At 47.0% G+C, this 25,179-nt stretch overlaps 1 protein-coding gene and 1 long non-coding RNA gene across 3 annotated transcripts; both read right to left on the minus strand.

Annotated features, from left to right (window-relative positions):
* Positions 1–1,433: 1,433 nt before the first annotated feature.
* On the minus strand, positions 1,434–13,996 carry LOC136287783 (uncharacterized). 2 transcript variants are annotated; one of them, XR_010720328.1, is made up of 6 exons: positions 13,883–13,996; positions 13,305–13,394; positions 12,293–12,384; positions 10,276–10,299; positions 9,750–9,833; positions 1,434–1,810 (listed from the first exon to the last, which is right to left on the minus strand). It is a non-coding gene; the product is annotated as an uncharacterized lncRNA (long non-coding RNA). The 2 variants fall into 2 exon arrangements; XR_010720327.1 differs by lacking the exon at positions 10,276–10,299.
* A 3,526-nt stretch (positions 13,997–17,522) lies between these two features.
* On the minus strand, positions 17,523–24,457 carry PRDM13 (PR/SET domain 13). Its single transcript, XM_066180516.1, has 4 exons — positions 24,317–24,457; positions 22,518–22,649; positions 22,299–22,419; positions 17,523–18,988 (listed from the first exon to the last, which is right to left on the minus strand). Exons 1-4 carry the CDS (start codon positions 24,455–24,457, stop codon positions 17,523–17,525), a joined length of 1,860 nt encoding a protein of 619 aa, XP_066036613.1.
* Positions 24,458–25,179: the final 722 nt, after the last annotated feature.

The following is a 25,179-nucleotide window of genomic DNA, read 5'->3' on the forward strand; positions in this document are numbered from 1 at the left end:
ATAACAACTGATACAACAAGACTAGCCCTGCATCTTTTTCTTGTAGAATTTTATATGTACTTACACAAAAGATGGCAGAGAATCAAATCTCTAGTGGAGCCCAAAGTAACTGGAAAAACAACGCGTGTTGCTTTATGTTGTCTGCGTGTTTTCTACTGTATTACTCTTAAATCATAGCAGTTACAGGTAATTAGTAATTTCTAGTTTCTATTAACATTAAAAAACAACATCAAGAACAGCTCCCTTTTAACAATGGCACATTTCAACTAGCTTGCCCAGGATTCTTGTTTCTATGGCCTGGGCTTGACAGACTAAGAATACACCCAGCTGGTTTTCAAACCAACACTTTCAATAGTCTGGGGAAGGGCTGTGTGACTTGTCATAAAAACAGCTGCCTCTGTCTCCTGAACCAGCCAGGAATAAGCTGAAGAGAACAAAACCTTGAATGAAAACACCTCGACTTTTCATGCAAGGACAAAAGGTGGTCATTATGCATACCAGGAAGGTTCTTTTATGGCTGGTAATTACATATAAATTGGAGAGTTATAATAAAAAAAAAATCATTTCTCTCTTCATTTATTTAAAATGTGATTTCTACAGCCATTATATAATTACTGGTATTTTCAGTAATGTTATTAAGAACAAATGAGCTAGTGCTTCTGAAAGAATCACAAAGATGTGAATACTGAAAGTTCCTTATTAGAACTGGTAGTCCGGCATGAAGCAAGTGGCAGGGAAAAGATCTCTTCTTGAAAACTGCAAACTGAACTTTTTTCAGTGTTGAAAAAGGATTAATTTCTATCTTTCTTCTATGAAGAAATAAATTATCCCTATCATCCCTGACATTATTTTAAGCTCTCAACTTTTCTCAGTTTCTCATTTGTTCAGAAAATGTCTGTGAACTACTGACCTCCAGTAACAAGCCAAAAATAAGACATAGAAAGATCACAAAAATTCTGAAAAGAACAAGAACAGCTCCCTGCTGTCACTACTCATGAAAGTGTCATTCATGACACTTAGTCAAGCACTCATTCCCATGTACAATATGAAATGTTTAAATATAAGCAACAGTAGCAACAAATTAGTGAAAGAATATAAAAATAAATAAACATCTCTTAGGAAATACACAAATCTCCCTTAATTACAGCCTAGACAGATTTTAGGGAGCTAACTTAGGTTATATACTTCACCACAGTGCACAGTTCTAGATATCTTGGAGGCTGAAAATCAGTACTAAATATTATTAATGTAGAAGAGTGATACAGGTGTGATACAGGTGTGATACAGAGAACAAAGAAGGGAGAAAGACTTGTATTTCAAGGGAGAAGAATTGGAATCAGGTGCATAAATATCATCACATCATCACCAAGTCCACCAGAAGCTGTATTTATTTTAAGGCAAATTATTTTCTATTACTGGTAGTTCTTCTGTAAATGGATAAAAACAGACAGAAAGTACAAGAAATACAAAAGTAAATACCCACTTCCCCAAGATGTTTTGTGATGGCAGAATGCAAAACAGCACACATCTCCTCAAGAGCCCTGAGGCCCTGATGTCCAGGGGATTCCTGCTGTCCTGAGCTACCCTGGGCCACAATGGCAGCAGAAGGCTCCAAACAAAAAAAAGTAACATAACTCAAAATGTGGGAGAGCAGACAGAAACCCATTCCAGTTCCAATAGCAGTCCATCAAACCTGTGTCTCCTTTCTCTGGCCCATGCTGTCACACCAGATGTTTCTGCCTTCTGAGGACTTTCTCCCAAGGGCAGAAGCTGTTTCTCTCCCAGCAGGAAGCTACAGGTTAAATCTGAGCTAATGGTAAGAAACAAAGGCATCAGTACTGGGATGAGGGGGTGGGCAAGATACTTAAATTTTAAGACAAGGTCATTTTTACTTTTTTTAAAAAGAATGTAGGTGATGGGGAGGTTTTTGTCATTATAGCAAATACACTTTTTTTAACACATTCACCCGACTCTTTGAAAATCTGCCACTTACTCTACTGATAATGGGAAGAGTCTCTATCCTTAGCTGACTCAGATTATTAAAGTGTGGGTAATTGTAGGCTTCTTCCTGGCTAATTGTTAAACATCCTGGTTTAGCATAATTTTGTTGCCTTGCTTTTTCTCTTGTGATTACACATGGTGTTAAATACTTTCTGTGAAACTGTCACTTATTTGCAATGGCATCAAAAAAACGGAGTAAAACTGTGTGCATCTTAGTGATTTATCAGAATAGTTTTTATCTTGTATTTTAAAACCCAAAGTATCAGTTTAAGTTTGTCTGTAATCACATACCCAGTAGTTGCTGTAGGGCACAGAAGCTGGTCTTACAGATTTACATGTGTTAATCAGAAAAATATCACAACTTATTGATCAATTCTGTGATACACATGATAGATAATACAAGTACATGAGTACCTGAAAAATATTCACAGACCTCACAGGTTCTTCAATAAGATCTTTTCACTGGGTTCACACCAAACACAGCACTAATTTAGAAATAAATTTCTTTTTCTTTGTTTGATCACAAAATGCACCTTATTTACATGTCTGGTTTCGCAATGAAATATCTACCAGTCTTCTTTAGCTGGAATAAACACTATCTGGTACTTGAAGTTTGACAAAAGACATTTACCTGTGAGTAGAGTTGGGGGAAAGGGAAAGACAGTTTTATGAAAGTGAAGCCTGTATAATAATGAATAATGAAGTCATAATAAAAAAAAAAAGAGAGGTGGCAAATCATAAACAAAATAATGTGTATCTAAATATGAAGAATGAGGTTAAGACGGGTCATTAAAAATTGCCAATTCTTGCTTTGGAGCCCACCTGCCAAGTTTTAAGATGCGTGCTCAGACAGAATCTTTGCATGATAACTCCATTTCCTGTTTCAGTTTGTGCCCATTGCCTCTTGTCCTACACCTAGCTTTTCCTTCTTTAGACCTGCCTCTTAGGCATATGGATGCATTGATCAGATCCTCCTGAACCTTTTTTTCTTCAGGCTCAACAACCACAGCTCTTTTAGCCTTTACTATGCAAGATGGTCCACTTTCTCAGTCATCTTCATAATCTTTCACTGGACTCATTCCAGCAAGCCCCTGTCTCTCTAGTACCGGGCCTTCACCAAGGCTGAGTATAGAGGAAGGATCACCTCCATGCTGTGAATGCTCTGCCTGATCCAGCCCAGAAGGCTGTTGGCCATTTCACTCTGAGGACACACTGCTGGATCACATTCCTTGATCACCAGGAACCTCAAGTCATTTCCTGTAAAACTGGTTTCCAGACAGTTTGTCCCCAGCATGAAGTGATGCATGAGGTTGCTCCTTCACAGTGGCAGGAGATGACATTTCATTTTTTTGAACTTAAAGGGACTCCTTTCAGACTGTTTCTTGAGCCTGACAAGGTTGTTTTGAACTTTTGAACAACCACCTGGAGTCACTTGGTCTGTTCAGCCTGGAGCCTGAGGAGAGACCTCATTGCAGTCTACAAATTCCTTGTGAGAGGAAGAGGAGGGGCAGGCAGTGATCTCTTCTCTCTGGTAACCAGTGAAAGGACCCCAAGGAATGGCCTGAAGCCCCGCTCCTCAGGGGAGGTTTAGGTTGGATATCAGGAAAAAGTTCTTTCCCCAGAGGGTGGTTGGCACTGGAAGAAGCTCCCCAGGGAAGTGGTCACAGCACCAGCCTGACAGAGTTCAAGGAGTGTTTGGACAATGCTCTTGGGCACATGGTGTGACTTTTGTGGATGGTTCTGTGAAGGGCTGTGCTGGACTCCATGATCCTTGAGCGTCCCTTACGGCTCAACTTATTCTGTGATTCTGTGGTTCAGGTCTTTAATGCAAATATTATTGATGAACATTATTGGCCTCCTCAAGCACATCTCTAGTGACTGGCCTCCAGCTGGACTATAAGTTGCTGATCAAAACCTTTCAAGACCAGTAGTTCAAATGGTTTTTCATTTATCTAGTTCATTCTTCATCAGTTCACCAATAAATATGTTGTAAGAGATGGTATAAGATGCCTTGCTGGTCTCATGGTAAACAGCTATGCAAGAAATTCCGTTCTCATTCTTCCACAATCAGACATAGCTCCACTACATGTACCAAGTCTCCAAAGCCTTGAGCAACCTGCCCTGACCAACCCTGTACTGACTCTGTTGCATGCAGGATGCCAGACTGGATGGCCTCCTGAATGATGACATGCTTTGTTATGGCAGAAAATTAAAATAAAATTGAATTGCACCCCACCAAGAAGGGGACCCAGGGCAAGGCTCTTCCTACTGTGGAAGGGAGCTGGATGGGAGGCACAGTGAACCACCATGAAGGATCAAGCTTGCTTCTCCTGTTGGACAAAAGGAGGACAGGAGAGAGGAGGGCAGTGAATGCTGCTGCTGGGAGGGTCGTTTCCACATTCAGCACTGAGATACTGCACCAGCCCAGCTTCCCCCTGCTCAGTAGCAGTACACCAAGGGTGGAAGCCCCTCACAATAGCCTCACCAGCCAGACACTCTGAATCCCCTGACAACTGTGAGCTGACTGACAGCACGCTATCCCAACTGCTAGAGAACATTTCCTGGTGGCCGGAATGAAAGGAAAGCCAGAGGATAAATCTAGAAGGAAACAGGGAGAAAGAGGGGAATAAGAAAAGAGCTGCCACACATGCAGACTTAGCAGTTTGCAAGAGTTGGAGCTTTTTATACTTGTCAATTATGTGCTCAAAGATGCTAGACTTTCAATAGCCTACAGTACAGTGGGGAGAGAATGCAGTTATTAGATTGTGTTAAAAAAAACCCAAAGAACATGAGAACATAAAATAACCTTCAAAAATACAAGATTTTTTTTCCTAAAAAGTCTCAAACTGGTGGTTTCTTGTTATCATTTAAGAAGGCTGAGATTGTTGAGTCAGACATGCTGTATTGTAGCGCCTATGGCAACATTCACTCAGAATCCACTTATAATAAGAAACACAAAATTGAAAAAGTAGCTCTTAGAGGATCCTCATCTAGATTTCTAAAGGTCGCAGAACCAGAGCAGAAGTTTTGAAGGGATTATAAATAATGGGACTGGGAATTTAAAAGCAAAAGCAGAGAAAGTATTACCCTGGTAAGTCCATAAATTGCAAAAACAGGTAGCTGCTGAAAAAATTAAGGCAGTACCTGATATAAAGATAAAAGTCAACATGACTGAGTCCAGTTGAACACAAACAAACAAAACTGAGAAGGTATTAAATTAAGAAGTCAATAAATCCCTCCTTACTGTGGTAGAGTAAGATAAAATCTCAAAAAAATAACATTTTTGAGAGTTTGGGGAAATTAAGCACTTAGTCACTTAGTTGCAGACTGAAAATATATCAGATATTAAGTCCTGTTGGTCACTGTGGTGCTTTACACCAATCAGAAATTAAATTCCAAGTAAGCCACTCCCTTCCCTCTCCCCTTCTGGTAAGAGGGACAAAAGCAGAGACTATGGGTTGAGATAACAATTTACTGAAAGCAAAAAGCAATTAAATAAGAAACACACAGTAACAGCAGCAATACTAACGTTCCCCAAAAAGAAGGTGTTATACCCTTAGAAATGTGTTCACCATCTCAATTCAGTTCCACATGGACAGTGCTTTCCTTTCAGCACCACGTCCTGCAGCCGTGTCTCAGAAAAATGGGAGAGGATGAATGGAGGAAGAAAAGAATGGAGTCTGCAGGGATGATGCTGACTCCAGCTTTCCCACTAGAGAGAGCAAAGCAAAAATGCTGCACGTCCAGCAGTGTTCTTACCTTTTCTTCCCAAAACTATGGCCCCCTAGCAGGTGATATGCATGCTACAGGATAACAGCTTAGCCACACCCATATGCCACTAAGCTCTGCCCCCTCCCTGCAACCAGAAGAGTCACTTCAATATTGTTGGGAGGCTGTACATTTGAGTTGTCCCCGGGAATGCCTCCATGACTACATCATGCTCCTCTATCCACACTGCAGGGCACTTCTGGAGGATCTCAGTAACATCCGTGCTGTCTCAAACACATCTCACCTCTCCTGTGAGGTCTTACTGCACACTTGGCAAGTCTCCTCCTCCTGGGGTCTCAAGAGTCATTGCCACACCATGTGCATCCTTCACAGCCTATATAACAGACATGTGATTACTTTTGTTATAAACAAGGGGCTAGGTAAGAGGACCACTGGAAACAGGACAGACAGGTGAATTAGCAGCCTTTTCAGCCCTCTCCCCACATGCTGAATTATTGAAAAGATATACAGAGCAGTGAAGATTGCTCTATAGGACCGGCTCATCCCAACAGAGAAGGCTCCTGCAGGGATGAGGCACATTGTCACTTCTCATGGTGTTCATTTGTCATCTCCCCAGCATGTGTCCTCAAGCCTGGGCTCCCTCTCCTCGGAGGAAGCCCATGAGCCTGGCTCCACATCAGCAGTGCTCGCTGTTACCCAGGGACATGGCCAAGGCTGGTGGGGAATCAGGGGCCTTCTCTGATTAGTGTATGTTTGGTTAAATCCTGAAGCTAAGGTCCTTCCCCAGGGCACTGATTCAAGGGACAAGACACATGTCAACACAAATGACATATTTGATTTTTGCCAGAAACCTCTACTGCAGTCTGATATCATAATTCTTACTCAAAAACATCATGGGCAGAGAGCAGGCCCTCTTAATACCTCCTTAATACCCCATGATTTCTAATTCATTTCATGGAGAGTGATCTGCTTCTCAGTTTCAAACACCCTGAAGTCGGCCAGTTACAGACAGAGTCAGGCTTAGTCCACTGAGCTGAGGACAGGAGACTCAGGGAAACACAGCAATATCTGGAGATTTGTCTCAAAGGAAACAAATCCCACAAAAGCCAGATCTCTTCTTCTCAGCCATTAAAATCTGAGGACTAATTGGCTAGGCAGACAGAAAAAAAAAACCAACAAAACAGCTGTTAGAACGATCTCAGTCAAGCTACCGCATTACACAAAAGCTGGAAAAAAATAATTTTCCTCCAACTTTTCCTAGGAACTTTGCAATGTTTTTTCTAGAAGAATCCACAAAGGAGAATGAACATCTCTTATGGGGACAAGAATGAATGGGCACAAAGCAAAGCTTGGAGCTGCAGAAGGGCAGAACTGAAAATTAATCATTCAAGCATATTGTGCTCCATTATTGTGCACACTTAAGACATCCTTCTGAATGGGCTTATTTTGAAGGCATCTGAGAAAACCTGAATTACAACAAAAAAAGTTGTTATGGCTGTTATGCTTGCAACGAAAATCTTCTGTGTATATAACTATTTTGTAGAAACAAGGTTAAGATTGTTAAACAGTGTTTAGAAAAACTGAAGATCCTATCCTAGACCAGAGCAAAATACTTGATGCTGGATGTCATTGGACATTCTGGAATGTTTTGCAATAAAAAATGTAGAAAGAGATCACCTGGCATGAAAAAAAATAAGGCTTTAAAAATGGTTTGGAAATAGATGAAAGGGGGAAAGCGCAAGTTGACTTTAGGTAAGTCTGTCTATGTATTAGTAAAGCAAAGGACGCAAATTAGTATATTCTGCCTGTCAGGACTTACAACTTGTCCCAGTAATTCAAGTGAGGACTACAAAGCAGTTTGACTTCTTCAAAAGACCTAGCTCCACTGAATAGCTAACTCAACTTAAACTTTTACTAAAGAGCTCAAACTTTAGTTAATTAAGTTCTACTAACTAACTCAAGAATTTAACAAGTTAAATTCTACTAACTAAAGTTGAGAGTGCAAAAGCACTAATTGTGCTAAGAGCTGCCTGAAGTAAGCTGTTAGTGATTTCTATTTAGGATTTCAAAAATCTTTCACATCCAGGGTCTAACCATACAGTGCTGTAACTCCTTAACAGCATCCGCACCAACCAGCTCAATGATGCTGCACTCGACATCATTACTGTTTGTTTTTCTCATAAGTTTGTTTTCTTCGCCTTTAGTCAGCTTCTGTGACACCTTCCTTGCTTCCAAAGGCCAATCCCCTGACAAGAACTTGGTCAGGGTGTAAGAGGATTTTCATTATTAACAATATAATATGGTCCAGCATGAGTATGTTCCACAGTTAAGCACTTTTTATGTTACCAAGCAGAGTTGTTACTAACATAGTCCATTCTCAATATTTGGGCAAGTTTCATACAGAACACGCACATTATTCTTGTATGAGTTCTTTGTTTTTACACTTTAATCTTCTTCAGTAGGGAAAATAAGATGTTTGCGGTCCCATAAAGGAACTTGCAAAATTATACATATATATATACACACACACACACATATATATATATACACACATATATATCTACCAGAAAAGAAATCAGAGGTGGGAAGTAAGAAACAGGGTAGGTTTGAGCCAGACAAGGAAGGCAAGAAATGAGCTAGAAGATGAGGGGAAAAAAGGCAGATGGGAACTAATTTGTGCAAGACCTTGAAGCAAGGAGTCTGAACTGTATGTGGGAAGTTATAATACAAGTGATTTTTTCCATAAACATTCAAACTGAGGGAATGATATTTAAAAGCCTTAAGATATGAATTTGGGTAACACTTTGTCTTCCTGAGAAAATTACTCAGGCAATCCAAGACTCAGGACTATTTTTCATATTGTTTTCCCCATCTGTTGAGTCACTAAATAATTATGCCATTATTGTGCTTGAAGCCTCACTTATTAGGAACTACAGCAACACCTGGTTATACCGACACTAGCTGTGGTTTAGTAATGAAACTTCCTGCAGTTGCTTAAGTAACCACTTCTAGTGAAGGACAGATAGGATTAAACATTCTCCCACTCTTTTGGAAACTCACTGGTCTTTACATTATTAATGCATTAATTTAGGAATAATAATTCTTCATAGTTACCAATGTGCTGGCCTCAGGACCTGACTTCTGGGTGACATTTAAAAATGTCTTGGTGAATACATACTAGTTTTCCTCTGTGTTTGAGCAGGCTTTTTTTCTCTGTTGAATTTCTAATCAGCACCTGAAGGATACCAAAAGGGTATGTCTCCAGTCCAGGAAAGGCCTCTGGAAAGGCTGCAATGACATTGCCTCTTTCATCCTCAAGGTCATGGATGAGGCAAATAAGCTCTAACTTTGCATATTTCTTATCTATCACTTCCTAAAGGAGAAGTCAGGATCTAAGCTAACAGACTCTAACAAAGGTTCCCACTGTCAAGGGACAAAACAGCCTATTTTGCATACTGTTGCATCTGGAATTTTCCAAAGAGCCCTGAAAACTTAGACACCAAATGTCCATTGCAATCCCTCAAGAGTGAGACACCGAGCTCCTTGAGTAATGCTTCAGCCAACAAATCCAATTATGCTGAGGTCCAGGTGATGTGACTGGAGCTGACTGTACTCTGACAATGGCTCACACTGGATGGGGGCAGGAGAGCACAAGAGCAGGATAACATTAGAAGCCATGTGGCATTCTGCGCTTTGATAGTGGTGCACTGACACTTCTGCAGCTCTCTTACCTCTGGCAGCTTTAGATGCCAGGCTGCAGATAGGCAGCCCAAAGACCTATTGGGGGGCAGTCTAAGTGCAAGTCTAAACATGCACCCTTCTGTAGATGTTTGTCTTTTTAGTAGCATAGCTGTAGCTGGCACCATTAAGTTCAAGAGTGCTAACACACAGGCCTGGATTGGGAAAATTGCCAGGCTTTTGGGATGCTGCCAACAGTACAGGATCTAGTAGAAAAGATAAATGAAGTTTGTCTAAACTCCTATTACCTCTACTCTACCTATTCTTTAGCTAAAACGTACCTTTTTGAACTGACTGCAATTCTGTCACTCAGTTGCTTGTTATATTCGGCATCTTTCGTAAGCACGATAGCAATTCTGAAAGTCCTGGAAGGGTGCAGAGGAGACATCAGGAAAAGCATGCACACCACAGAAGACTGTGCCAAAACAAATGAGTTTATAAACATCAGTTTGCTGCGTAGTCTATCTGAACATTGTACATGCCATGTCTTTCACCATATATTCTTCAGACTATAAATAAATCAAATTGACATATATTCACAATCTAGCACCATCTGCTGTGTAAAGGAAGAAGGCATTTTAAAAGCAAAGGATCTGTTTGTTTTCTTACATGATACATCTTAACCAGTGAAATGTATTCCTTGTTTTATAAATGTGCAGCTTGACTCTAAATATGACAAGCATTTTACAAGAACCATTTGAGAAAATCCTTATAACTATGGATTCTCATTTGCTATTAGTTTCTGCATCACATTAAAATTCCTTTATTTCCAAAGCATTAAGCTGAGAGCAAGAAGCAAGGTCTTACCTGAAGTGTGGTGAATCAGACACTCTTTATGGAAGAGATGCATATAGTCAGAGATAAGAGTTATGGTTTTTATATAAATTCTTCTCATTTAAGATAAAAATTGAATGTAATATTTGAGACAAATAATTATCTGCATCACTGTGAATGGTTTTATTTTGGTAATTATATTTTTCAACTGTTTTATATACCTCCTTACAACAGGTTTGGGGTTTTTTTTCATTAGCTATGACAAAAACCTAAGACATTATTCCAAACAAATTTCATTCAGGAACAAAAGCTATACATTTCTTTCCTATTTATTCCTTTATTTAAAAAATATGTATCCTTCTGAAATTCTAAGGTTCTCTATCTATTTTTAAACATTTTGGAAGATCACGGCAAAGCATAGAGGCATATTCTAAAACTTATATCGGCTACCTCAAGAAATTAAGCTTAAGCAACTTTGTTGCCCCACATGAAACTAAAATTAACTCATTCAGGAATTTAATTCACCTTCCTTTCTTTAATAATTAAGCTGCCTTTTTTGATGTTAGTATACAATGTTATAGAATCACTGAAATAATTTAATATCACAAACTTGGTTACAATTTAGATCTCTTAGACTAAAGCAATGAAAAACCGTTCTGCTTCCTCCCTCTGCTTTGTCCAAAAGGCATTATTCTTAGCTAGCTGGCTGTCAGCAACACAAAACAAAGGGATGTTAAATTAAGTTTGTGCTTTACAAACAGAAAGAGAAAAAAAATGGACCACAAAATTCCAGTGAATTCTGGCCTGCGCAAAGCTGAAGTAGTTTTCCTTATGGGCACTGACAAAGACAACTGTCACTGTAGGCCACAGGGCGCTGTGAGCTGCAACCAGAATCCTGCCTGAACACAGACCAGAGGCTGAAGGTCCCCACAGTCCCTTGTTTTTATCAAAAATGTCAGTTTTGCTTGTTTCTACAAGGAGGGAGGGGCTCTCTGGAGAAATAACAAGCACAAACTGGAGGCCAACCATCAGCTGTGCAGCAACACTGACACAATTCTAAGTTGTTGCTCAGCTGCAAATGTGCATTCCCAGCAGGACTCTTCAGCCGTGTGCTGTAGCTAGCAGGATCTTTGGTGGTGTACCACTGGAAACCACAGAGTGTTCCCTCAGCCTCTTCCATTTTTCAAGAACTATACTAAAAAAATACACTGTCTGCTTTTTCGGTTATTTCTTTTGGTGAGCTACTGCAGAGCTTAGACTATTGAAAAACAGGTAAGTGCAAGTCTTACATAGAAAAATAGGACTCAGAGCTGAAGCATATTTTTAGTCCTCCAATTTTCTGAATAGAACAAAAAAAAATTGTTCATGCTGTAAGAACCGCTCATATGCTCATAAAGCTAAAATACAGGCCTCTGCTGCTCTGACTCACCAGCAAGTTTTAAAAACTACAAAGGAGTATAAAGATTTCACCTCTTCCCATTCCTCCTAAAGTTTTTTCGTTGCAACTGCTTAGCCATCAGCAATGAAACTAAAGTGATGCAAAGAGCAGAACAGTGACAAATTTTTGCTTAGCACTCTGAACCTCACTTCACTGATGTTGTCTTTTTAAATCACACTTACTCCATTTCAGATCAGGACTTCAAATTACCTGCTACTAAATCACTCTCTTCAGAAGCAAGCAGTCTACAATTTGTAAAAAAGAATATAAATGCAATTATTTATATTACCCTTTAATTACCCTTGAAACAGGATAGTACATTCCAAATAGAACAGATTTTTAAAAATCAAAATTTAAACATCAAAAAGCCACCCTCATATGCAAATCTACATAAAAAAGCTTATGAACTTTGCTCATAGCAAAGTTCATAACATTTCAGGATATCAGCTCTAAACACAGATGAATATACACCTCAGATCTAGTGATCTGTTTCTTCAGATACGGCTTTTTTCAGTTGTTAAGAAACTTTCTCCTGTTTCTTGTAAAATATAAGTTTATAGCATTACATATGCTGTAGGGAATCATTCCTCATTGGATTGACTTTGAATATACCTGAAAGCGTTTTTGTTGCTTGTAGATTTTATCTGCTATGGTCCAATGAACTCCAGTGAGCTTGAACATGACCTTGACATGTTGTACTTTACCTTCAGGTGAAAATTCAGAAAGTAACTGCTCACAGTCAAGTGCAGAATTGCTCTTTTCAGACAGAAATCTTGATCTTCACCATTCCCTGACCTGAAGCCAAGGGCAGTTAGATTTTCCCCCACCCTCATATCTCCCTGGCACATAGGAAGTATGAATCCAAGCCTTGCTGCTCACTTCATCAGATTCAGGTGTGGGCATTCTTTTTTATATTGAAAATACAGCTTACAAACACAGTGACTATTCCAAAATGTACTTCCAAGTACATAACTTCTAGTGAAAAAAAAAAAAAAATGTTCCCTGGAAATATTTTCAGCATGAATGTACCCAAACAAATTCCTTACTTTTTCTGAATCAATAAATCATTTCTTTGCAACACCAGAGTTGCAGCCATAGAAAGGGACCCTTAAGAACACACGTTTTCATACCTACCGCAGAGTTTTCTGATCAGATCATGTGTGTGCATGTGTGTGGATTTAAAATATGAGTTTAACACAAAAATCTTTGAAATTATATTCCTCCAAGTGTATAAAGCCATTTCCTTGTTTAAAGTGATCAAGTCTTCCCTGAATATTGTTCTATCAACCAGTTCAAAACTCTAAACTCACTTGCATTACAGACTACACCTATCCCACTTACATGTCAAAAAGCCTGGCAGATTTTAAATCAGTCCCACTAACTTCACTGGGGAGAGCAGGTGTTCAACACCTTTGCAAAACCAGGTAATTTTACCAAGTTTAGAGAATTAAGACCTAGACCCCTGGTCTGTGAGACCCTGCACTACAGCTTGGTCGTTCACAGCACCATTCACCTCCCATGTGCATCCTCAGGCAATGGATACAACACTAATTACAGCAATAACTAGTAAGAAATATGACAGAGTTTTGTGCCAAAACCAAGTTTGGTGGAAAATCAAAATCACCTTCAAGATCCTTACAATCCACTTCTTGGCAATTCTTTGCACTCCCTGCCAGATGCATCCAGACTTCTTGATGGTGACTCTATGAAGAGGCTAATACAGGGTAAGTCAATAATCATCAAAACTGCTTCCCAAATTTAAAAAACAAAATGCTACTGAAATCAATTGCTTTTACAAGAATAGCTGAGGTTGAGTGTGAATCTTTGGAAACTGAAAGACCAGTTTTCAAAATGCCTAGACTAAATTCTAGTAACATCCAAAAGCCATATCAATTTATTTATTATTCTTGGCTCTTGACTTCCAACAAGTAAATAATGTTCTATTCTTCACTCACAAAATGCAGCCTTCATTATTTCCTGTTCATCTTGACTCAAAAACCTGAGTCCCCCCATAGAAAATAAAATAGAGAAATCTTGACGTTTAATGTCTATGGCCCTTGACCAAAGAACCATCTCCGTATTTTAAAGGAGTTAATCTTTCTTCAGTCTTAGCACCATTCTTTCTGCCTACACTTTCTACATTTTTTCCTGCAAATGTGGTTAATTATTTTCTCCTTTATTATAAAAATGCAGAGGACATACCTGCTTCACTGCAGCTATCAATAATTACAAATTCAGAAGGTAAAACCTGTGAGTTTGTTTTTGTTTTTTCCCTAGCTTCAAATGGTAGCCAGCCAGAAGCAATGGTAGACCTAGAGACGCTAAGAACACAAAATCCAGCGGTTATTGTGCCCAGGGTGGCTGTGCCGTCAGCTCCGCACCTACCCTGCGACCTGAAGCTCTCTCACCTCCCTCCAGACCCAAATTTGCCCGCAGGGAAACCCAAGGACGCGGGAACCGCCATGAGCGGCACATGACTTAATGAGCCCAGGAGCTGAAAACCGCCAGGCCGCGAGCCCACGAGCCCACGAGCCCACGAGCCCACGAGCCCACGAGCCCACGAGCCCACGAGTGGACGCTCCCCGCAGACCCAGCCCGCTCCCGACCCTTCCCGCCGGCAGCCGAAGGGGTGCCCGCACCTCCCTCACCGGCACAGCCGCGGGGCGGGGCCGCGCGGCGCGGACCGACCAATAGAAGCGCGGGCCGCCGCGGGGCTCAGCCAATCAGCGCCCGCGCTGGCAGCGCCGACGGGGTGAGGGAGCGGCGGGGCGCGGGACCCTGAGGCCGCCCCGCGGGAGAGGGAGAGCCGCGGCAGCCGGAGCCCTGAGCCCGCGGGGCCCTGAGCTCCATCCCGAGCAGCGAGGCGCCCGCCGGAACCCGGGGCTGCGGCTGCTGACCCGCCTGAAATGCTGCTTCCCCTGGCCCTGCTTGCATCCCGGACTTCCCACACCGCCCAGACCACTGAGGTTTCGGGAGAACGCTGTCGCCTCATCCCTGCCCTGACAGTGACGATAAAACGAAATAAATCAAAATTAAATAAAAGAACCCCAAACGTGGTAAAATTTAATAAAATAAAATTGAACACGGGAGAAAATAAAAAAATAACACCAAGCGGGCAGAGCTTCCCGCGAGGGGCCGTGGGAGGGCAGCGCACGGGTCGGAGGCAGCTCGGAGGGGCAGGAGCATCCCGAGCCGGACACCGGGGCTCGCCCGGGGGCCCATGCTGGAGCGGGCGTCTCCGCTAGGAACGTCGCAGGAATGGGCCCTAAAAGTGACTGTGGCAGAATTTTTTCGCGTGACTCCGCCTGAACTTTGTATTTCGATTTAGCCGCTGCATAGCAATTATTTAAAAAAAAAAAAAAAAAAAAAAAAAAAAAAAAAAAAAAAAAGAGCAGACAAACCATACGATGGAGGTTTTGTATTTTGGTGTTTTTTTTTTTTTTTCCTTTCCATGACTTTGGTTATTTGGGGTTGGTTCCATTTAGTTCGGGTTTGGGTTTTTTTCTTTACACTAAGACTGATTATTATATATCCAGACCATTAATTCACACAAAATGACTCTCTGGAATACTCTTTTTTTTTTTCTTTTTTTCTTCCTCTTTTTTTTTTCCTTCCTTTTCCTTTTTTTTTTTCTTTTTTTTTTTTTTCATGTGAGGGTGGCCCAAGTATTACGATTTGATGGGACACGTCTATTAAAACTCACAAAGCCTACAGTCATGCAAATATTTCCCGTATCACAGTTGAATTATTATACCCTTTCCACAACCTCACAGCACACATGATGCACCCCTACCCGGCCTCATCTCCACGGTGGGTGCCTTCCTTTGGGAAAGCAGCAGACAAATATACTGAAATAAAGAACTGGCAGGAAATATTCCAGGTCCTGCTGACGGTGCTATAAATGACAACAGGATTTTCGACTCTGCCACCAGACGAAAAAGATCCCCCTCTTTGCAGGAGAGGGCTTTTCCATTTGTTTTCATGTCAGAAAGACAACTTGCATCTTAGGATAAAATGAATCGAGTAAGTGGGTGCACAAGCCCAAATAAGGAGGGCGAAAAAAGAGGGGGGGAAAAAACACAAAAAAACAAAAAGAAACAAAAAAAGCTACAGCGTTAAACCTTTAAAGGGAATTCAATGGCATTTGAATTCCTGCTTCCTATTGCTGTCAAGCATGGTATAGTCTTAACTGAGCAAACGAAGGATCAAATTTGTATCTGAAATTCTCACAGATACTGGAAGTAATTTGTTTGTATTTTACATTGCATCGCCTACACCCAGACTGAAATAGCGCTCCATCCTGAAAACTCACGGTCTTCTAACTGCATCGAACAATCAAAGAGATTTACCGTCTGCTTCAGAGTTGAGAGCTACGCCAAACCAAAAAGCGGGGCTCCCTCCTGACTGCCTGCCCGAGGCCACACGGAAAGCCCCAGCTCGGACCTGAGCGGGCAGACCCGCACAGCTGGCAGGTCACATCTGGTGGGTCACTGTCGGCAGTATTGCATTCTTTTGCCTGGTGAACTGGAGGAGCTGCCAGGGGAAACAGATAATTTTCTGGCTGTCTTTTTTTTAAAGTTGAACTCGTTTCAGGTTTTTAATACCAAAGAATAAGAAGATTCTTGCCTCAAATAAAAGTAACAACGGTTCTAAAGAAGACCGTTTACCAAAGTAGCACGTTTGACCGAGTGCAAACAGGTAAACATAGACTAATAATGTTCAGCCTTTAACAGCTCTGCCCTCGCCCTGTGCAAAACAGAAAAATAAAAAAAAAAAATCCAAAAGTTCCAGGCATAGAAAACAACGGATTGGATTCGGGATTTTTGCCCTTTGGTTTTGAGAGAAGCGAGAGAAGGAAAATGCTCGGGCGACATATTCAGGGGCAAATTGTTTAGAGCTTGACCCAAAGACGCTGCATACAGATGGACCTGAGCTTCCTATCATCAGAAACATTGTGAAGAAACACGAAATCCTGCTGACAGCACTTCAATGAACAGCTAGGCAAACAGTAGTTTGTCAGTAACTTTATTTCTTTTTTTAAAAAAAATCGCATGACAAACTGGAACCAAGACCAAAATACTGTATCCACTGTACATCGTTCATTAGAAAACAAACATACACCACATTTGTATTCTACCAAACAGAGAGTGTATTTCCTTTAAAATTAAATAGTGCGTGCTTTTAGAGTCATGCTTTTTAATATTTATTTTACATTTGTTACTCAAATATTATCTGCTATAAATAATTGCAACTTGATCAAATGGTGCACCTGTTATGCGAACCTCTTCCATGCTGCAAGAGTAGCTTTTCGTTGCCCGGTTTCTTCTGTCTTTCCAAAAAGCTGTTTGTATTGCTTTATTAGGACCCGAGCAACCACAGATGAGGTGTCAAATAAAGTGTACAGGTGCCAGAGGCGCTTGCAGACCCGGGTCTGCTGCTGAGCTCCACGGCTCACACCGCTGGAACGAGTGATGGGAGAGCGCATAGAAAAAAAAATCGTTTCCAAAAGGCACAATTTTCTCAACAACAAAGGTACAATAAAAATATATGGCCACTGAAATGCGGGCGCCTATCGGGATTCGGTGCCTCTCCAGCGGGATCCCGGGCCCGCCAGGGTTTCGCCCTCCCGCCCCTGTCCCGGCACTGCAGCTGCAGCGCCGGAGGCGACTCAGCGGAGGGAACCCGGGGCCGCCAGCGCACCCCTGCCCGCCCCGCCGGCGGCTCTGCCCGCCAGCCCGCGCTCCTCCGCGACACGGCCTCCCGTGGGACCGCCCCGCGACCCCGAGTAATGGGGAGGGGGGGCTGCAGCGCTCCCCTCATCCCGCCCCGGCCGCCTCCCTCATCACTGCTCGCGGTGCCGGCTGCCGCTCTCCGCGTCGCTCTGGTCGTCGGTGAAGCAGACATCCACGTCGCTCTCGTTGTCAGTCTTTTGCTCCTGCTCGGGCTGCGCGTAGCCAGAGTCACTCTTGTCCTCGGCCGCCTTGCCGAGGCTCTGCCCCGGGTGCCGGGATTTGACATGCCGCTCCAGGTCGCGGCGCCGCACCAGCACCTTGCCGCAGTACTCGCAGCGGTAGGGCGTGTTGCCCTCGGCGTGCAGGCGGATGTGCTTGTTGAGATTGCTGGGGTCGCCGAAGGGCCGCAGGCAGACCTTGCACTTAAGCGGCTTGTAGCCGGTGTGAGTCCGCATGTGGATTTTCAGCCCGTACTTGCGGGAGTACAGCTTCCCGCAGTACAGGCACAGGTGCCCGGTCTTGGGTTTCCCTCCGGCCGCACCGGCCGCCCCCGCCGGGAGCGTCTCCAGCCTCCCTCGGCCTTTCTCGGCCGCCAGCTCGGAGAGCTGCTGCGTGTGCATGGCGATCTCCCGGTCGATGCTGGCCAGGGAGCCCAGCTCTGCGGCGTGCAGACCCGCCGCCGGACCCGCGAAGTACGACACCGACTCGGGGTACTTGAGGAGGCCGCCAAGGTGCAGCTTCAGCGGGTAGTAGGGCGCGGCCCCGTAGAGCAGCTCCCCGTTGTAGACGGTGAGCGGCATCACCGGCAGTCCGCACTCCCCCGCGTACGCCTTCAGCCCCTCGAAGGGCGGCAGCGCGAAGCGCTCCAGGGCCCCGCCGGGCAGCGGCGGGTAGCGGGCGGGCGGCAGCGCGGCCGCGGGCAGCCCCCGCTCCACCTGCCGGAAGGCCGAGGCCTCCTCCAGCGGCGACAGCAGCGGGAAGGCGCGCAGCCCGCCGCCGCAAGCCAGCCCAGCCGCCGCTGCCTGCGGGGCGGCCTCACCCGGCAGCGCTCCGCACTTAGGCGGCGCCTCGGCGGCGGCACGTCCCGCCTTCAGTCCCCCCAGCAGTTTGGAGAAGCCGAGGGCGGCGGCGCCCCGAGCCTCTTCCCGCAGCGACCCGGCGGGGCGGAAGGCCGAGCGCGCCCCGGGGCACAGCGCCAGCCCGTTGCCGCCCGCCGGACCCAGCAGCGGCCCCGGCCCGCGGGCGGACCCCACGCTCATGTCCAGGGCGCGCTCCTGCTCCTCTTTGCCCGCCGCCCGCTTGGGCAGAGCCGGCTTGGCGAGCGGCGGGGAGGCGGCGACGGCCTCCCGCTTGACGGCCTCCCGAGGGCCGCAGCCGGGCGGAGGGTGGCCGCGCAGCGAGGCGGCCGGCAGCTCCTTGGGGGTCAGGCCGAAGGCTGTGGCAGCGGGCCGGCCGTGGTCGTGATGGAGGAAGGGCCGGCCGTGGCTCAGAGCGCAGTGGAAGTGGACGTGGGCCTTGAGGCTGTTGGGGTACTTGAAGGTCCTCCAGCAGTACCAGCAGATGTACCGCTCCTCCCCTGCGGAGGCAAGCGGAGGGACCCGTCAGCGGCGGCCGCGTATCCCCGCGCCTCCCCGCGCATCCCCGCGCTCCCTCTGCATCGTCCCGCCCCCGCCGTGCTGTGCCGCGGAGCGGTGCGGGCTCTGCGCGGTCCGGGCTGAGCTCCCGCGAGCGGGGCGCCGTAGGGCCGGGGGGAGCAGCTGCTGCCGCGAGTCGTCTGTCGGAGGGCCCATCTGTTGGCGTTTGCAGAGGAGGTAGCGTATGTCAGGGAGTCGGCTGCACCGAACAAAGGCCAATCTAATGATCGTGAGCCCCTCATTACGCGGCGAGACAATATCCGATATGTATGGGCCATATGTAATCGTTCCCTTTCAAAGGACAATGCCCTTTGTGCCCCGTCCCATTTCGACTTCCCTCAAGCGGAACAGACCTCGGTGGCCGCGGCTGCGGTGGCTGCCCGACACTGCAGAGGCTCAGACTCCGCTTTCGCCCCTCCTGGCCTTGCTTGCCAGGGTACTCCTAAGGAGGAGCATCTCCCCAGCCCCGACGGTGAAACGCCGCCTCTGTGGCCACCTGTCTGTCTAGGAATCTTTTCCTTCCTTCCTTCCTTCCTTCCTTCCTTCCTTCCTTCCTTCCTTCCTTCCTTCCTTCCTTCCTTCCTTCCTTCCTTCCTTCCCTCCCTCCCTCCCTCCCTCCTTCCCTCCTTCCCTCCTTCCCTCCTTCCCTCCTCTTTCTCTGTCCCTTTGTACCCATCTTTTTCTCTCTCGTTTCTCCCAGTCACCATACTACGCTGATAAGCTCCTGAATTTCCCTTTCGGTTCTTTCCCACCCTGACCGTCCCCAGCTAACCCTCGCCCCGCGGTTTAGTGCACGGAAACACCTAAGGTGAGGCCAAGCGCCGCACGGAAATGAGAGTCCTCTCCAGGCCTGGGGGCAGCTCCTCGGGTTTCAGGGAATCCCGTGAGGGATGACGGGGGTGAGACTTTGCATCGTGCCCCGCGTCTGTAGGGACACCCGGGTTGGGCGGGTCGCCGGGGTGGATGCGATGGCCGTGACCAGTCTCCCGAGACAGCTTTTGACAGGGATCAGTCGATGTCCGCTGCGGGTGGAAAACGGAATCTTCGCTCTCCGCGGAAATTTCGTGCGCGGACTCGCGTGGAAGCATCGCAGGCTGCTGCGTGTATCTCGCCGCCTGTGTCCTCAGTAGCGTGTCCTCCTGCCGTGCGCGGTCTTTCCTCACTAGCCGTGGAGAGGCTGTCCCGGGATCTGCAGCATCCTGAAGGCGTTGGATGCTGTCCTTCGCCCCGTCGAGGAGGGAGAGAGGCGGGACTGTGTCTGCTCAGACCCCGGTGAGGCAGAGGCCACGGGAAGAGGAACCACGGTGCCAATCTCACTGCTGCACATCGGAAAATGGGTAAAGGAACGGTACGGATGGAAAGGATTATGGATACGGACCGCCAAGGACTCCCTTCCGCTGTCTTCGTTTGACTATGGAGGTATCTTCAGCGGCGCGGCTCGGCCCTGGTATCCTCGGCAAAAGATGGTCGGGACCGTATCCCGACCGCCACCGAGCCCGGCCCGGCGCTTCCCCGGCTCAGCTCCAGTTCAACAAGAACAGCTCGAGGGGAAGGGAGGGGAAGGGAAAGACAAAAAAAAAAAAAAAAAAAAAAAAAAAAAAAAAAAAAAAAAAAAAACCACCACCCTTTTTCTCACCACGGTGACCCAAATTAAAGGGGTCAAACACAGAAGAACTCCAAATTTTTCATTTGGTTTGGATTTTTCGTTTTGCATTTTTTAGGAAAAAAACCCTCCGAATTTCTTCTGCTGTCTTTTTTCGGTTGGTGAGGTTTGGGGAGTTTGGTTTGATTTTTCCGCTTTTTTTTTTTTTTTCAGCATACTATAATTTTAAAAGAAGAGCACTTCAGCATGCTGATACACCCTTTCTGAGTCTGTATTAATCAGTCTGAAAACTGTGGGGCCGAAGACACAGCAGATCCCTAGGGTCACTTTAAAGATCAGTCTTGCTTCGACGGGGCGAGGAAGATGCCGCACGCCGGGAGCCTCTTGCAGACTTGAGCTCTCTTTCGTTTTTCCCCCGAGTAGCGCTGGTAACCATCCGCAGCAAGGGCTGCTGGAGAGGAGTGGGGCACAACCCAGCACCGTGTTCTCCTTGCTACCGAAATTTCGCCAGGCTTTTCGAGACGGTGACCCTCGGCAGATCCATGGCCTCACTGCCCTTCGACGTGGCGGGGACAGAGAGGTGACCAAGAGTTTCTTTTCTGGGTGTAGTTTTCGTACAAGGAGGGGTTTAGGCTCTTGCACATGGCCCGAGTCGATGAGATATAACAGCCAGAACCTGGCTTTCCCGCAGCCATCCCTTCGGGCCGGACCCTGGTCACCTTGCAGAGCGGCCAGCCGTGACGGGGGGTGGGGGGAGCCCCTGCCCGGATCGTGCACTCGCTCCCTTCCCGGGGACACCGCCAGGCTGAAGGATCTTCTGCGTCTTTTGGAGCAGCTGGGGATCCCTCGTCTCCCGCGGAGCGGGCTCAGCCCGAGGGGAATGCCCACAGGCAGCTGCCGCCACCGACGCCCCAGGGTGCGTCCGGATCCAGGACTAGCGGGAGGCGGTGGCCGTCGCCAGAGAAGCCCGACAAGTGAACGCTGCTGAAGTGTTTCGTCTTCTTTTCCCTCGCCCTTTTTTTAATGTGTTGCCACCTTATCATTTTGTTAACACAGGTGTAATTCCAGCTAAGAATGGGTTTGCGGATTGAAACAAGCCATCCCAGATGGATGTCTTCCCCTTCCCAACATCTTTGGATATCCTTATCTCAGTGTGATTTGACGTCGACTTAAGCTTTTACCTAATCTATTCTAATTTACAGGGACTGCCCAGTACTGCCCAGTAGGGAATCTACCCTCAAGAGAACCTGAAGAGTCTTTGAAACTCTGAGCCCGGAAGGTAAACCCGATGTTTTTAGAAACTACTGAGCCAATTTGCTGTCTCGCATATCAATTATAGAGATGTTTCACAGAAACCCCATTTGCCTATCAAAGAATCATTAAATCGGGCCGATGACAGAACAACTCGACGCACGGGGGCCTTTCCATACGCTACCGAGTTAATAGATTACCCTTTAAATGTAAGCAGATGGAGTCTTAGTTTAAAGGGTGGTAGGTTAAATTCACGGCAGCTGTACTGGCATTTATTTTTCTGAGGGCCCAGGTTTGCCAGCCGCAGTTTGAGTTCCCGTCAAAGGTGTCAGTTAAAGAGCGTTTGTTTTGTTTCATTTAATTTGATTGCTCTGAAATGAGTGCCCGCATCTATATACCTTTCTCGTCGTGCGTCGGCGTGGCCGTGACGGGGATGTCAAACCACTGCGCCAGAGGGTTGGAGTACCAGACGGTGAGCTCCTCTCCCGGCTGGACATCTCGCAGCGCCCGGTAGAAAATCTGGAGAGGGAAGAAAGGAAACTTCTTCAGGAGGCTTGAGAGGGGAGGCAAGTGGCGGAGAGAGGTGCCATGCCAGCCCGGAGTCGCGAGTGGGGTACCTGTCCTCCTGGCAGATCCGCAACAGCTTCCAGTGTCTGCTCTTGGGAGTTTCGGGCAGCTCGGATTAACCCTATCCACTCCAGAGCTGAGCTCCCGGCTTCATCCACTAATTCCCCTCTGACCATCCGCACCTGGAAAACAGGCGGCATGGCTGTCATTTTCACGTGAAACGAAACACAAAGAGAGCAAAAAGTTTACCCGTCCCCCTGTCTGCCCGCTCTGCCTGGCCCCTCGATCTGCTTTCCCACACTAGGCAGGGGGCTGAGCATCGCAGCTGAAAGCAGCCACGAGGGCATCTCCTTTTGGCGCCCGTTTAACGCTTCCATCCTCACCCACCTTTGAGTAGCACATTCCCCGGCTTGCAGGTGCCGTGGGAGAGATGCGGCTGCCCTAGCGGGGGTTGCAGCTCTGCAGGGTAAGGATGGAAGAGCCCGTGCCCGGAGAGGGGAAATGAGATTTTTCCCTTGGGTCACAGTGATCCAAACGCACCTTGTCCAGTCGCAGCTGTTACACTTCGCTTAACGCTATATAAAATGCCCAGGTACGATTTTTTTTTTTTTTTTGAGTTTGTGCAATCTCTGAGTCCGTGCAAAACCATTGCAACATGCAGGACTTGTCGGGAGATGGGGATGGGGGAAGGGGAGAAGATTCTGCTTAGCTACAAAGTCCCTGTAGCCCCATACTTCATAATCTGCTTGCACATACAAAGAGAAAATGAAGTGCCCATTCCCTGAATGACCGTGCAATAAAAGTCATCGGAACAAAGCAGTCTAAAGCGAGAAACCAAGGGAGCCAGATGAGAAATAAATTTGAGTGGGCTGGCAGAGCGTTTAAAAACAATTAAAGTGCATTAAAAATCAGAGCGGAACGCGTGAGCCGCGGCTGCCCGGGGGGCGAAAGGAGGGGTCTCATCCACAGCCCTCTGAAGAGCCTGATGGACGGGGCGAGAGTACTTCACCGCCTCCTCCTCGCACCTTTGCTCGGACATGGACTGACCCCGAAGCCGATAGCCAGGTCGCCGTCATCCCTACCGCTCCGGCTGTGCAGGGTGTTCGCAGCTCCGGAGGGGGAGGTCCCCCCGAGGCTTTGGGGGGAGGTCGAGATGCGCTGGGCTGCCCCAACACCTGCGACCTGCACCCCGACGCCGTCCCCGCGGTAGCCCCGGCCCTCTCGCCCCACACTCCCTTCAAGCCCAAGCCAAGGGACTCGCGGCCGGGGCACGAGCCCGAGCCAAACGCAGAAAAAAATCGGTACATCTGCCTCTGCCCTGCTCCTTCCTGGGACAAAACCCGAGGGCTGTGACAGCCTCCTGCCCCCGCCTCGCCGGGGCTCCAGAAGCGAGGCCGTGGCACGTCCTGGCTCTACCAGGGAAAGGGGCAATGCCCCAGTGAGCGGAGCCCCGGGTGGCGGGGGCTGGCTGGCGGGACCAGGGCCCTCCGACACATGGCACGGGGCTCAGGCGACGCTTCCAGCACGTCTATGTCCAAGGCGGGGGGGCATCCGCTCCTCCGGGAGAGCCCCCGTGTCCTCCGGCCTCGCCTCGGAGGCCGGCCGGGCTGGGGGCCCCGGCGCTGGGGAGGAGGGGGAGAGGGCACGGGCGGGCAGGCTTTCCTGGCAAAACCACGGGGAGACATCTCAGGACGTTCTGGAAATGCTTCCCTTTGCTTTCCTGGCTCGCTCTAAGAAAGGAGGATCGAAGAGAGACGGGGGAAGAGCAGCCTCTTCTCCCAAAGCTGGCTTCCCCCGAGTCAACGAATAATCAAGGTCCAGCGGTGCAGGAGAGACCGTAGGAAAATACCTTTTTTTTGGGTCCTGGCTCCTTGCGGTCTGACAGGTACTTGCCCAGTTTGAAGGTGCCCGGCACAGGACCCAGCCGCAGCCCGGCCGGGATGCAGCTCTCCGCGCTGACGCTGATGGCCGGAGCCCTGCTGGTTTGCATCGCTGCCGCTGGGTGTGAGCGCTCGGGAACCCCAACTACTTAAGGGGGCCGGAGTGACAGCGGCAGGCGGCGGGAGGATGAGCACAGGCGTATCTCCGCCCGCAGAGTGACGCGGCGCTGTGGGGACGCCGGCTTTTCAACGGGAGCAGGAGGGGTACCCCTTGGCAGGGGGATGCTCTGGGGCGCAGAGTTTGGTGAGAGAGTTTGGCTCCTCGAGCAGCTGCGGAGTCCCATCCAAGAGGGTCACATGGAGCCTTTCCCTAACCCTCCTGCATAATCAGGCGGAGTGAATGGCTGGCAGACAATGGGCCAGGCGACCTTCCCATTCCTAAAAATCCAATTTGTCAAGGGCAAAGAAAAGGCGCTAGTGAATCAAAGGTCTGGAGGGACCATTAATCCTCAGCATGGGGTATTGTCCCCGAGACAGTTACGATATTTTAAGTGACAAATCCACTGTATAATTTCTCCATAAATTTTACTTCCTTTTATTGTTCCTCGACAAACCAGTTTTGGAAAATAAGTGACTATTTTAAGTCTACTTGGCTGAGCCTTTTGAGGTTTAATATACTTCAAAGATTTTTAATTCTCTTCCCTTGGCTTTATTGTAAAGGAGATTAAACAAAGAGATGGGGAATGTTTTGAGGACTTGTTAACTTCTATTGATTCCCGGCGTGTGCCATACAGAAATTGGGCAGGTACTTGATGGGAAAACACCAGAAAAT

This window comes from Chamaea fasciata, unplaced genomic scaffold (assembly GCF_029207755.1).
Source record: "Chamaea fasciata isolate MVZ Bird 193981 ecotype frontalis unplaced genomic scaffold, bChaFas1.0.hap1 SCAF_3, whole genome shotgun sequence".
In the NCBI taxonomy this organism is placed as follows: domain Eukaryota; kingdom Metazoa; phylum Chordata; class Aves; order Passeriformes; family Sylviidae; genus Chamaea; species Chamaea fasciata.

What these genes read in the sequence shown, in the direction of transcription:
- PRDM13 (XM_066180516.1), bottom strand. Translation starts at nt 24,457, where the DNA reads ATGCAAACCAGCAGGGCTCCGGCCATCAGCGTCAGCGCGGAGAGCTGC. An exon ending in AGCCAGGACCCAAAAAAAAG is followed by an intron (nt 22,650 to 24,316) that starts GTATTTTCCTAC and finishes CCTGTTTTCCAG; the next exon opens with GTGCGGATGGTCAGAGGGGA. An exon ending in CGGATCTGCCAGGAGGACAG is followed by an intron (nt 22,420 to 22,517) that starts GTACCCCACTCG and finishes TTCCCTCTCCAG; the next exon opens with ATTTTCTACCGGGCGCTGCG.